General features: G+C 39.6%; 1 protein-coding gene across 1 annotated transcript in view; it reads left to right on the forward strand.

Moving 5' to 3' along the window:
- The window catches only part of LOC107568473 (structural maintenance of chromosomes protein 1A-like), a 62,259-nt gene that overhangs the window by 13,623 nt on the left and 35,636 nt on the right, over positions 1 to 13,000 (forward strand). The window contains exons 7-9 of the mRNA XM_016254443.1: positions 4,046 to 4,186; positions 4,272 to 4,354; positions 4,441 to 4,540. Of these exons, the coding sequence (XP_016109929.1) occupies positions 4,046 to 4,186; positions 4,272 to 4,354; positions 4,441 to 4,540 (324 nt within the window). The remainder of the gene's footprint in view (positions 1 to 4,045; positions 4,187 to 4,271; positions 4,355 to 4,440; positions 4,541 to 13,000) is intronic.

Below are 13,000 nucleotides of genomic sequence, written 5' to 3' on the forward strand. Positions count from 1 at the left end.
TTAGAGATTAAGGATGTCTACGACGTATACAGTGGGTACGGAAAGTATTCAGACCCCCTTAAATTTTTCACTCTTTGTTATATTGCAGCCATTTGCTAAAATCATTTAAGTTAATTTTTTTTCCTCATTAATGTACACACAGCACCCCATATTGACAGAAAAACACAGAATTGTTGACATTTTTGCAGATTTATTAAAAAAGAAAAAACTGAAATATCACATGGTCCTAAATATTCAGACCCTTTGCTCAGTATTTAGTAGAAGCACCCTTTTGATCGAATACAGCCATGAGTCTTTTTGGGAAAGATGCAACAAGTTATTCACACCTGGATTTGGGGATCCTCTGCCATCCCTCCTTGCAGATCCTCTCCAGTTCTGTCAGGTTGGATGGTAAACGTTGGTGGACAGCCATTTTTAGGTTGAGTTTGGTTCACTAGGCTACACAATCATGGGGAAGACGGCTGATCTGACAGTTGTCCAGAAGACAATCATTGACACCCTTCACAAGAAGGTTAAGCCACAAACATTCATTGTCAACGAAGCTGGCTGTTCACAGAGTGCTGTATCCAAACATGTTAACAGAAAGTTGAGTGGAAGGAAAAAGTGTGGAAGAAAAAGATGCACAACCAACCGAGAGAACCGCAGCCTTATGAGGATTGTCAAGCAAAATCGATTGAAGAATTTGAGTGAACTTCACAAGGAATGGACTGAGGCTGGGGTCAAGGCATCAAGAGCCACCACACACAGACATGTCAAGGAATTTGGCTACAGTTGTCATATTCCTCTTGTTAAGCCACTCCTGAACCACAGACAACATCAGAGGTTACCTGGGCTAAGGAGAAGAAGAACTGGACTGTTGCCCAGTGGTCCAAAGTCCTCCTTTCAGATGAGAGCAAGTTTTGTATTTAATTTGGAAACCAAGGTCCTAGAGTCTAGAGGAAGGGTGGAGAAGCTCATAGCACAAGTTGCTTGAAGTCCAGTGTTAAGTTTCCACAGTCTGTGATGATTTGGGGTGCAATGTCAGCTGCTGGTGTTGGTCCATTGTGTTTTTTGAAAACCAACGTCACTGCACCCGTTTACCAAGAAATTTTGGAGCACTTCATGCTTCCTTCTGCTAACCAGCTTTTTGAAGATGCTGATTTCATTTTCCAGCAGGATTTGGCACCTGCCCACACTGCCAAAAGCACCAAAAGTTGGTTAAATGACCATGGTGTTGGTGTGCTTGACTGGCCAGCAAACTCACCAGACCTGAACCCCATAGAGAATCTATGAGGTATTGTCAAGAGGAAAATGAGAAACAAGAGACCAAAAAATGCAGATGAGCTGAAGGCCACTGTCAAAGAAACCTGGGCTTCCATACCACCTCAGCAGTGCCACAAACTGATCACCTCCATGCCACGCCGAATTGAGGCAGTAATTAAAGCAAAAGGAGCCCCTACCAAGTATTGAGTACATGTACAGTAAATGAACATACTTTCCAGAAGGCCAACAATTCACTAAAAATGTTTTTTTATTGGTCTTATGAAGTATTCTAATTTGTTGAGATAGTGAATTGGTGGGTTTTTGTTAAATGTGAGCCAAAATCATCACAATTAAAAGAACCAAAGACTTAAACTACTTCAGTCTGTGTGCATTGAATTTATTTAATACACGTGGGGATAGCCGGCTTGTGTGGGTTAGCCGCTAGCCTAGCCCGGACACCTCCGCGCTTACCCCTCTTCTCCTTCCTCTCACGCCGCTTGTGGCGCCTCCGCTGTGGGCGAGATGCAGTAGTGGGGGTCGGTGATGGTGTGGGCCTCCGGAGCAGACCGAGATCCCGCAGCTCTTCGGCGTGCGCAGAGTTTAACTCTTAAAAATGTGGTCTGCCGACATCGAGCAGAAACTCACGACTATATGCGCGCTTAGAAACAAATAGACGCGTCGAATACATACAAAAACACTGTGACTCACAAGACAAAAAACACGAAAACACCTTTCTGTCGGGAGAGAGAGAAGCCGCAGCGTGTGAATGCACCGCCATCTTTGTCGTCTTTGTCATCTTTGTAATACACGAGTTTCACAATTTGAGTTGAATTACTGAAATAAATGAACTTTTCCACGACATTGTAATTTATTGAGATGCACCTGTACTATTCTGCATCAGTAACAGTACTAAGCCGCTGCAATGGAGCAGCTCTAATGTAATTAAATTAAAGATTATGTACCACAGAGCAAAATAATGAACAGTGAAAGTAACAAAAACTTGTAAAATACATTTTAATGGGCATAATTAAGTGTGAAAATAACCGAAGTATATACAGTCAAACCAAAAATTATTCAGAGACCAGATATAATTTTGATATTTTTTTACTAGTGGGTGCAGGACACTATAGTTAATTTATGTAAGTGAGGATAGCAAAATAAAGTAAACTGTGACAAATTATACCCAAAATTTCTTCATACAGTGTACCAGTAAGACTGATACAAATTTGGGACCAAAAATTATTCAGACCGAGTCTGGGGAAAAAAAAAAAAGAAGTTCAGGTTTGCATGAAGTAGGCCTGGGCGATAAAACGGTATTGATATTTATCGACTGTACACCTTCTTCGATAACGATATAAAAAATGTTCGATAATAGTGCATGATATAGGCACGTGCTCTGAGTGACGCAGACAGCACACACAAACATGAACACGTGCTGTGACTGCCTGTGATGAGGAGATTGTGAACAAAAAAATGAATATTAGTCGAATTTAAAATAAACTTTTGCATTTGAATGCAAAAATGGTACAATCAAATGTTAGGAGTGTGTCAGGGAGCATCATCAGTGGAGCACGAGATGCGGTGATGATGATGTAAGTGACATTGTTGCATTTTAATGTTTTGTCAGTCTAGCCCACGAGACACAGTTGCTGCATTATGCATTCAAAATATTAGAGAAATGTGGAAGCTCAATGCGGAGAAGATTTTGAATGGGTTAAAACCGAAACTAAGCCATTCACACAGAACTTATTCAGTGCATTTTTTAGACGGACAACTATGACTGCTGCACTCGCGTCTCACACAAGAGATGAAGCCATCCAAAGTTAAAACAGTTTAAACTTTTGGAAAACACGTCGCAAATTTTTGGAGGTTTATTCCTTTTCACTGCGTCTCATGCTTTTAAATACAATCTGAGTGAATGGCGTCCTCCTGTGGCCTCGGGAGACAAGCCAAAAATTTCCTTAAGACCTATTTAATCGCATTATAAAACATTAGAAATTAGATATTTGTTTAATTTTTATTGTGTTTGACTGTTAAAACAAAAAATATTTGTTGTTTGTCTCAATAAATTGGGTTAATTAAAAAATACAGTGGTTAAAATGTAAACTTTTTTTTCTATTGCTCTTTGTTTTAAAAATATTGTTATAAAAAATGTCAATAATTATTGATACCGAAAGATATGAAACATTATATCGTTGATACATTTTTTAGCTATATCGCCCAGCCCTAGCATGAAGCTGGGTGACAGCATGCCCAGGAGACTACAGGCTGTCATTGAGGCTAAGGGTTGTCCAAGTAAGTATTGATAGTTGTGTAAATACTATCATACTAACAGCTGTCTATTTTTTGGTTGATTGTAATCCATTAGGCTACATACCTTTCTATCAAAGTTATCTAACATTATCAAGCTGAATTTTTTCTGACTGAAAATATAACAAGAACTCTGAGTTCTTGTTATATTTTATTACCATTTTTTTAACTATAGCGAATAAACTGATAATGTGAGAAAAGTTGAAGGTGTCTGAATAAATTTTGGTTTGACTATCTATTTGATACATGAAGTCAACCAACTAACATTATACATACTCTTTTGGTTTCTGGACCAAATATTAAAAAAAATGTACAAATGCAATAAAATATTGGTATCGGTACCCTGTATCGGCAAGTACCAAAAATAAAAGTATCTGTATCGGGCGAGTACTGGAAAAAGTTGTCTGCGGTCATCCCTAGTAATCAGCGATTAATCGATTGACAGCACTATTAAGAATACTAAGTTTAATATGACTGTTGTCTTTGTGTTTAGGTTAAGGCATATCATCGTCTGAAGGAGGAGGCGAGCAAGCGAGCTGCTACACTGGCTCAGGAGCTGGAGAAATTCAACAGAGACCAAAAAGCTGACCAGGACCGTCTGGACCTGGAGGAGAGGAAGAAAATAGAAACAGAGGTACAAAGAGTTTCTGTGGGCTTAATTGATACAGTGGAAATAAACAAACAGCAGCTTGATTTGTTGTGATTGTTGTTATCTATAGGCCAAGATCAAGCAGAAGATCAGAGAGATCGAGGAGAACCAGAAGCGCATTGAGAAGCTGGAGGACTACATCACCACCAGCAGGTACAAACACTTCTCAAAGCCACATCTGATTTGGCTAACAGCTGTTATTGTGCGTGTCATTGCTCCTTTTCTCCTTCTGTTTCCAGACAGTCTCTGGATGAGCAGAAGAGGATGGAGGAGGAGCTCACAGAAGAGGTGGAACAGGCCAAACGAAGAATAGATGAGATCAACATGGAGCTGAACCAGGTAAGATTTCAGAAAGGCAAGCGCTTAAACCAAAAATTCAAAGTAGGCACACCACAGAAAGGCAAGCGCTAAAATACTTCATCATTTACATTGACAAGTATGCAGTCATATCAATTTGAGACTGGTTTATCTCAAAGTAAACCAAATCGTGTGCCTCTTGGGTATTTTACATGGAGGGAGTGATTTATTACCATTTTTTCATCAAATATTTTGAGAAAATAAGCTGTACTTAATGAATAAATCCTGCTTATATCAACAAAAGTGAGGTTTGGGTGGGTGGGGAGGGTGGTCTCTTTAAAGGGGTCATATGATGCGATTTCAATTTTTCCTTTGTGCATAAAGAAGATCTGTAAAGTTGCAAAGACTAAAGTCTCAAATCCAAAGAGATATTCTTTATAAAAGTTAAGAGTCAGCCACACCTACCTAAAACGTCTCGTTCTAACACGCCCCAACATACCTACGTCGCTCTGTGGGAAGATTTGCATAACGCCGTCCAAATGTTCACGCAAAGAAAGAAGGCGTAACTTTTATTCTCACTGTAGTATTGTTGCCGCCGCCATGTCCTGAAGACGCTGTGTGCTTCGTTGTGAAAGCAAAACTGTTTGATCTTCCAAAAGAGGACACGACTACAAATTAGTGGTTAAGTTGTATTTACAACACTGTTCCAGAACAGTTTAACCCAAATATCCAGATGTGTGCAGCACATTTTATGGAGGACTGTTTACTGATCCTGGGAGAGTAACGTTAGACTAAAATGCCGGCAGTTCTGACTCACGTAAGTACGTTTTCATTTAAAGAATTTGCCACTGATGATTCAAACGCGAGTTTTGGGCAGTGTATAGTAGCACTTGTTGTTTGTCATTTCTCTGATCACCAATGCAGACAGGGTTTTATGTTTACGCTGCACGATGCAATGCAACGCAACGTGTAAAAAATGCCTCGTTTGTAATGGGTTTTAATGTTTTTGTCTCGTTGCTCCGGCCGGGCATCAACAGTATGGTGAGGGGCGCAACGTTTCCGTCTCACGCTTGAGGTATTCGGCCAATCACAACACACTGAATAGCGGGCCAATCACAGCACACCACGCTTTTTCAGACCAATAAGCTTTGTAAAAATCGACGCGTTTCAAAAAGGCGGGGCATAGAGGAGAAACAATAATGTACAGTATGTGGAAAATAATGTGTTTTTTTAACTTTAAACCGCATAAACACATTTCATTACACCAAATACACAAAATAATGTTCTTTTTAGCAGCATCATATGACCCCTTTAACAAAAAATAAAAAAATATATATATTAGGGGTAGGGATGTCAATTTTCGATCATTTCCATGATCGATCGTCGTTTAAATTAACGATCAATTAATCGATTAATCGTTAACCTTAATGCTGCAAAGTGCGTCTACGCAGCCCGGCATGACAGGATGTGCAAAAGTTAATCAAAAAACAACTTTTCTCACCCGATTTAAAGGGGATTTAGTCTGAATAAAATGCTAGTAGCAGGATTGTAAAATGAATAGATGTGATTATGATCATTTGATAAAATGAAGAGCTCGTTTGAGATCATTTTACTTTGTTGACTGTTTCCTATCCCGTCACGGAGACTGCTGAACGCGCCTCTTTAAATGGTTTCGTGGTGTTCGTTGTTGTATTTTAAAACACAATTGCAATGTTTTCAACTGACATTATGGCATTAAAAATAATATTATCCCAAACATAAATGTGGCGCATGTGGCTGTGCTGCGCAGTCAGTGAACCGCTTCCATCGGCGCTGCTGTAGCGCAAAACACTGTTACTCACATCAAACATTTTTATGTGAGTGTTATGACTAGGGATGTAACGGTATGAAATTTTCATATCACGATTATAGTGACCAAAGTTATCACGATTATCAATATTATCACGGTTTTGTTCAAATTAGATGAAAACGTTCAAAAAGAACTGATACATACAACTGATACAGCCCTAATAATAATAATAATAATAAATCACTTGAAGATCATGTGATCTTCGGTTAGGAGATCTTGTGATGCTTTTTAAAGCAAAGTTGGGGTTGATTTCGAGTTCACATACAAACATAAATAGAATAGGCTAATTAAATTTGTCTATTTTAATGTAACATATTTTTCGTCAGTGATAGAAATATGATTTAAGACGGTAGTGTAAGCAAGTTTAGTTTGAAAACGTTTAATAGTAAATAAGACAACCACCGATTTGGTCCTCTTAGATGGCTGAAAAATATCCCGAGCGCTGTCACTGCCTTCCGCCATTTCGTCTCGTGCAACAAAACAACAACAACATTGCATGCTGCTTCTGCGTCAGACTGATGCTGGCTGGACAGGATTTACTGCGAGTTTTCAAAAGCGCGATAATCAAACACGGTTTTGATGATAATTAAATTTTAAACGGTAATACTAACCGTCAGTGCATTTTATCGTGATTTATCGTGAAACCGGTGATCGTTACATCCCTAATTATGACCAGTACTTAGTTGGATCCTGCTGGATCCTATTCCGGAAAATGTCAGATTAAAAATTTGTGTGTTCCGGTAGGCCTATTTGTTTTTAAAAATCCGGCATTTATAGTGCATTAGATGTGACAGTGCATACGAGACTGAGCGAGCGTGGGTTGGTTAGATGTATTTGGAGGTTATTGCTCGCGTCTCATTCGGCACAAATCCAAATGTTTTGTGCAATTCGTAATGTATTTGAAGGTTAAACTATTATTTATAATGTAAACTAGGCTTGTACTTTACACGCGTTCGCATATAGACGGAAAAGATCATCCTCTTCACATGAGCAAAAACGTCCTTGGCATAACAGCAGAGTGGACCGGTATACTAGGGTCTATTTAAACTGACCAGTGTAACCTTTTATATGTTTGGTTGACTGTATTTTATTTTGATAATGAACAGACTGCGATGTAAGTTTGAATTGCTAGAATATGTGGGGTGTGTGCGTGAGGTGCCGGTGCGATTGAACAGATTAAACATAAAAAAAACTTGTTTATGGAGCACCGCGCCACACTTCTGTTTTAAATATGTTAGCTTAATTATTTAAGCCAGATATATTTAGCTTTTTTTTTTTTTTTATGAAAACAAATTGTTATTTTTATTTTAGGCCTATTACTTACATAGGCTATACATTTTCCTTAAAGCATCCCATTTTGTCCCAGGGCTTGAAAACCTGTGCCTAGGCTAGTTAGGTCCTGCAGAAACTTGTGAACGATGCTCGTAGTTGTGGCATCACCGTTTAGTGACATCATTGAAAGCTCCGGGAAAACGCATAGTCCGTGTCGGTCACAGCGCCTTTTAATTGCTGTTTTGAATCCTGCAATTATTTATTTACAAATTATAAGCTCTGATTATGCCAAGTGTGGTATAAAAGCTTAGTTTATTAGAGGAATATTTGGTTAGCTGGAAAACGTTACATCACGACCATGCTTTTGGATGCCGTTTGAGCCCATATAGCCTACATTCAAGCGGCTGTGTTTTTTTTGTTTGCCGGTTGGTCACGAATTACCACAAATTCAATAATATTCAGGCATTGTTTCTTTTCCTAAATCCTCATGGTCTAACCCTCTAATTTTGCAGGTTTATTTTATTGTCATTCACTTTTTCACTGTTTTCGCATCTAAGGGAAATGAGAGATTTCATGGCCATGAATTAAGAATTCGTTCGATTTATTAATTTGTTCCCTCATTTTAGTTAAATCATGGGTCATTTAAGGAACAAAATTAATTAAACCTGGACAGTGGCCACAAATTAATAAGTCGTAGGAATGAATTAACAAGTTGTAGGAATGAATAGCCTATCTGTCCTGTGTCCCGCAGCCCTGCAAAGCGCAGAGCCCGATATGAAAGAATTATCTGGGGAAATGACTTAGTTACTACATTTCTATTGCTTTCCATGTTGAAGAACTTTGTGTTGTTTCTATTTTAATGTACTTTTAAAGTTTAAATCACATTCAAATATTAATTTGTAATAATGAATGGATGATGATGCATTTATATACCGTCACCGCCATTCACAGCCGCTCGCACGTGTTTTGCGCATGAGCCGCACGCAGCCCAAAATTAAACGACTTAATCCACCATCGATAGCTTTAATCGATTGCATCTCTTATCGACAATTAATCGATCATCGATTAATCGTTGACATCCCTAATTAGGGGTGTAACAATATTATCAATATAATATATTGATAGCAAAATTGTCTCGACAATATCGTGGTACCGAAAGCACAATATGGCTTAATCCCTTCATCAAGTCTGGTTTAGTTGCGTGTTTCAAAGCGAAGCGCACACTTCATTCAGACGATCAGCTCGTGATCTGGTGTTTTCTGTGCCTCAGATCGGCTCTGTTCACACTGAATGAATGCAGTGAACTCGTTTATTGTGATCCGGTGTTTTCCGCGCCTCAGAATGGCTCTGTTCACACTGAATGAATGTGGTGAACTCGTTTATTTTGATCCGGTGTTTTCCGCATCTCAGAACGGCTCCGTTCACTGAATGAATGCAGTGAACTTGTTTATTGTGATCTGGTGTTTTCCACATCTCAGAACGGCTCCGTTCACTGAATGAATGCATTTATTGCATTGCTGTGAGTTTAGCGCACGTTTGGAAACGCAACAGATACAGCGTTTCACTAGATTTGTAGTGAGACGTGTTTTTGTAAGCCTGTTTTCTAGTGATGTCCGGTTTGCGAACGAATTGTTCGACTTAACCGGTTTTTCTTAGTGAACCGGTTGAACCAGTTCACCAAATCGGAATGAATCGTTTGAAATTGTTCGTGTCTCCAGTAAGCATTAATCCACAAATTACTTAAAGGGATAGTTCACCCAAAAATTAAAATTTGATGTTTATCTGCTTACCCACAGGGCATCCAAGATGTAGGTGACTTTGTTTCTTCAGTAGAACACATATGATGATTTTTAAGTCATCATATGTCATATTAACCGTTGCAGTCTATCAGTCTTATAATGCATGGCAATGGTAACAAAATCTATGAGAGTAAAGAAAACATGCACAGACAAATCCAAATTAAACCCTGCGGCTCGTGACGACACATTGATGTCCTATGACACGAAACGATCGGTTTGTGCCAGAAACCGAACAGTATTTATATAATTTTTTGCCTCTAATACACCACTATGTCCAACTGTCTTTGGGCGCACACACGGCATCTGGTGCGTGAGGTGTGTATGTGCTCTGGCGTAGTTTTTATTTTGGCAGTTCACGGGAAAGATTTGCTTTATTAAAGTCCCCAAGAATGATTATAACAGAGTCTGGGTGTTGCTGTTCTGTGTCTGTAATCTGATCAGCGAGTTTCTGTAAAGCTGAGCTCACGTGCGCTTACGGTGGAATGTAAACACTCACGAGAATGAACAAGCAAAACTCCCGCGGTGAATAGAAAGGCTTGCAGTTAATGAAGAGCGCTTCTAGATCGGGACAACACATCTTCTTTAACGCTGTAACATCTATACACCACCTTTTGTTGATGTAAAAACATGTCCCGCCGCCGCGTGATTTACCCATTAATTCTGCATCACGATCTGCTCCAAACAGCTGAAAGCTGGGCAGATGTAGCGCGCTGTCCGGAATGGCGTCATTCAGCCAGGTTTCCGTGAAACACAGAGCAGCAGAGTTTGAAAAATCCTTGTTTGTCCTGGAGAGCAGAAGAAGTTTGTCCGTTTTGTTGGGTAGAGAGTGGAGATTCGCCAGATCGATGCTAGGCAACGGCGTTCGAAATCCGCGCTGCCTGAGCTTCACAAGGGTGCCGGCTCGCTTCCCCCATCTGCGCCTCCTGAAGCGCTTGATCAGTGCCGCTGCTCTGCCAAATACAACGTTCAGCAAAACGTCCGAAAAATCGAAATCCGGTAGAAGATTTTGTGGTGCATTCTGACTAATGTTCTGCAGTTCATCCCTGGTAAAACTGATCGTGTTTGAGAAACAAAAAACAGAAAAAACGAACAAAAACAGTACAAACACTGGAGAGTCAAGCACTGAGGCGGCCGTGTGCGGCGCCATTCTTACTATAGATCTTACGCCATTCTTACTATAGATTTCTGCACTGATGACAACTAATATATTTACTTGATATTTTCAAGACTTAAATTCTCATATGCACATCACTGCCTGTTACTGTATTTGGGTACTTAGTTGCAAGACTTAATTGTAAACTTTTCAGATCATGATGTTTTAACTGACTGAAATTATGATTACTGACTTTATATATTTGAATGTGTATTTTCATCCTGGCCCGGGACGATAGACTTGATATCATTACGTCATCACAAATGACGTCATTACGTTAGGGCGTAAAAGAACCGATGAACCGGTTTTTTGAACAGGTTCATTGAAACGAACTATCCGAAAGAACCAGCTGTTTCCGTCAAAATAAAAGCTTAAAAGTGCAGTATGAATTGCTGGTAGCTAGGCATGGGTCGATTACTGGTTTCAAGGTATACCGCGATTTGAAAATTTCACGGTTTCAAAACCGCTAATATTTTCCGTTATACCGTTCCTGCAGTATGCAGTGTTTTACCATGTCTCCTCAAAGACTGAAAGTGTAGGAATTCCTCAGGTTGAGTGCAGTGTAGAGAGTAGCACCCCCCCTCATCCTCCTGTTGGTGCGAGTGAGCGGTCAGTCACATGTGTGTGTATTAGAGGTCTTCTCGGGTCCTAAAATCTGTACCCGATTCGAATCGACCCTAATCACTTCTTACCCGAACCCGACGTGCATAAATACATTTTTTAAAAAGAAAAACCCGACCCGAGACAGACCTGATGAAATTAGGCCCGAGTCCGACACAACGGCATTTATTTTTAAACCCGACTGGATCCGAACGTAAACGGCATTGGCGTGTGTACAGCCTGCAGCCCTGCAGTCAGTCATGAAAAATCCTGGTGTCCTGTTGACTGATTTGGGCACTTCTCCATTACTTTGATTTATTTAACATTTATTCAATTTATTATTAGGTTATTTTATATTAGTGCCTGCCTGATGGATACAAGGTATTTCTGAGCTCCGCTTTCAATTGTGACCAGTGGATTTGAAAAATAAACGTGATAGTTTGATTAAAAATAGCCTAATCATGGATTCGCTGTTGTCTGGAACCTGATCTCCGGCGAAAGACTTCTGCACACAAAAAAGAAAAGCCCTGCATGAACACACAGCATAATGAAGCGAGTGGATTTTCCTGATGGATCTCATATCTATAAGATGATGTCTGTGTGCGAGGATTATGAATTAGCCGTTGCTCCTTTTCTATGTGCGTTCCTCTCTTAACACAAAAGTGAAAGTAACCTACGCATTCGGGATATTTTAAAAGAATTCGGGTCCATTTGGGAAAAGCATGTTTATTTTAAATTACCCGAGGCCGCTAATACCGAACCCGATCCGTGTCCGAGGTACTCGTCGAAGTTTTGGACCCGAACCCTCTTGGATCGGACCTCGGGTTTTCGGATCCAAGTGGACCCGTGAAGACCTCTAGTGTGTATGACGGCCGAAAGAGCATCCTCTGGAACTTACGCGATCAGCAACCGGCCGTTTATTGTTTTATTGCAGCCGATCTCTGTTCTGGACTTGCACAAACTGCATTGCAATGCATATAATTTTCCAAATGTCATTTATGTGAAAATATGAAGTCTGTAAACGCCCGTTAACACAGGCCAGAGACGCTGAAGACAGACGCACAGAGAAAAATACTGCAGCAGGCAGATCACTCACTGTTCATGATGCACAAACTATTGGAAGAAAATCCTAAATATTGATTTGGGGGTTTATATGAATGTGTTTCTGAAGGGAACTGAACGTCTTCATAAACGTTTAGATGGTATTTTCTTTTCATCTCGTATAATTCACATTAAAGCTGTGTTTCAGTGCAGCTCTGCTTTGTTTACTGCGATAACCAAGGTAACGCTGTATCAGCGCCTCCTGTCAGAGAGTGAATCTGCATCTCATTCAGAGCTTCTGCTGTTTACGTCTTCATAAACGTTTAGATGGTATTTTCTTTTCATCTCGTATAATTCACATTAAAGCTGTGTTTCAGTGCAGCTCTGCTTTGTTTACTGCGATAACCAAGGTAACGCTGTATCAGCGCCTCCTGTCAGAGAGTGAATCTGCATCTCATTCAGAGCTTCTGCTGTTTGTTTCGTTCAGGCATGTAGTACAATTTCACAAAGCTAGTCAGAACATTCGGTTTTTGCTTCAAATTAGGCTATTATTAAATTAAATTATGTATATGAAATTATATAAATAAATGATATGAAATTATATAAATGATATGTATATGAATTATATAACTAAAATTAAATAACTGTAATTACAGATTTAGGTTAAATAAAGATGTCTGTCTTGATTTTTCTTCGTTTTAGGGCAGCAGTAGCTCTAGCAGCAAATCAACCATCCACATCAAAAGCTGCAGGACAGCCCACATTTCAGAAACAAATCAAAGAAAAAA

This window comes from Sinocyclocheilus grahami, unplaced genomic scaffold, assembly GCF_001515645.1.
Source record: "Sinocyclocheilus grahami isolate Dianchi unplaced genomic scaffold, SAMN03320097.WGS_v1.1 scaffold1248.1, whole genome shotgun sequence".
Taxonomy (NCBI): Eukaryota; Metazoa; Chordata; class Actinopteri; order Cypriniformes; family Cyprinidae; genus Sinocyclocheilus; species Sinocyclocheilus grahami.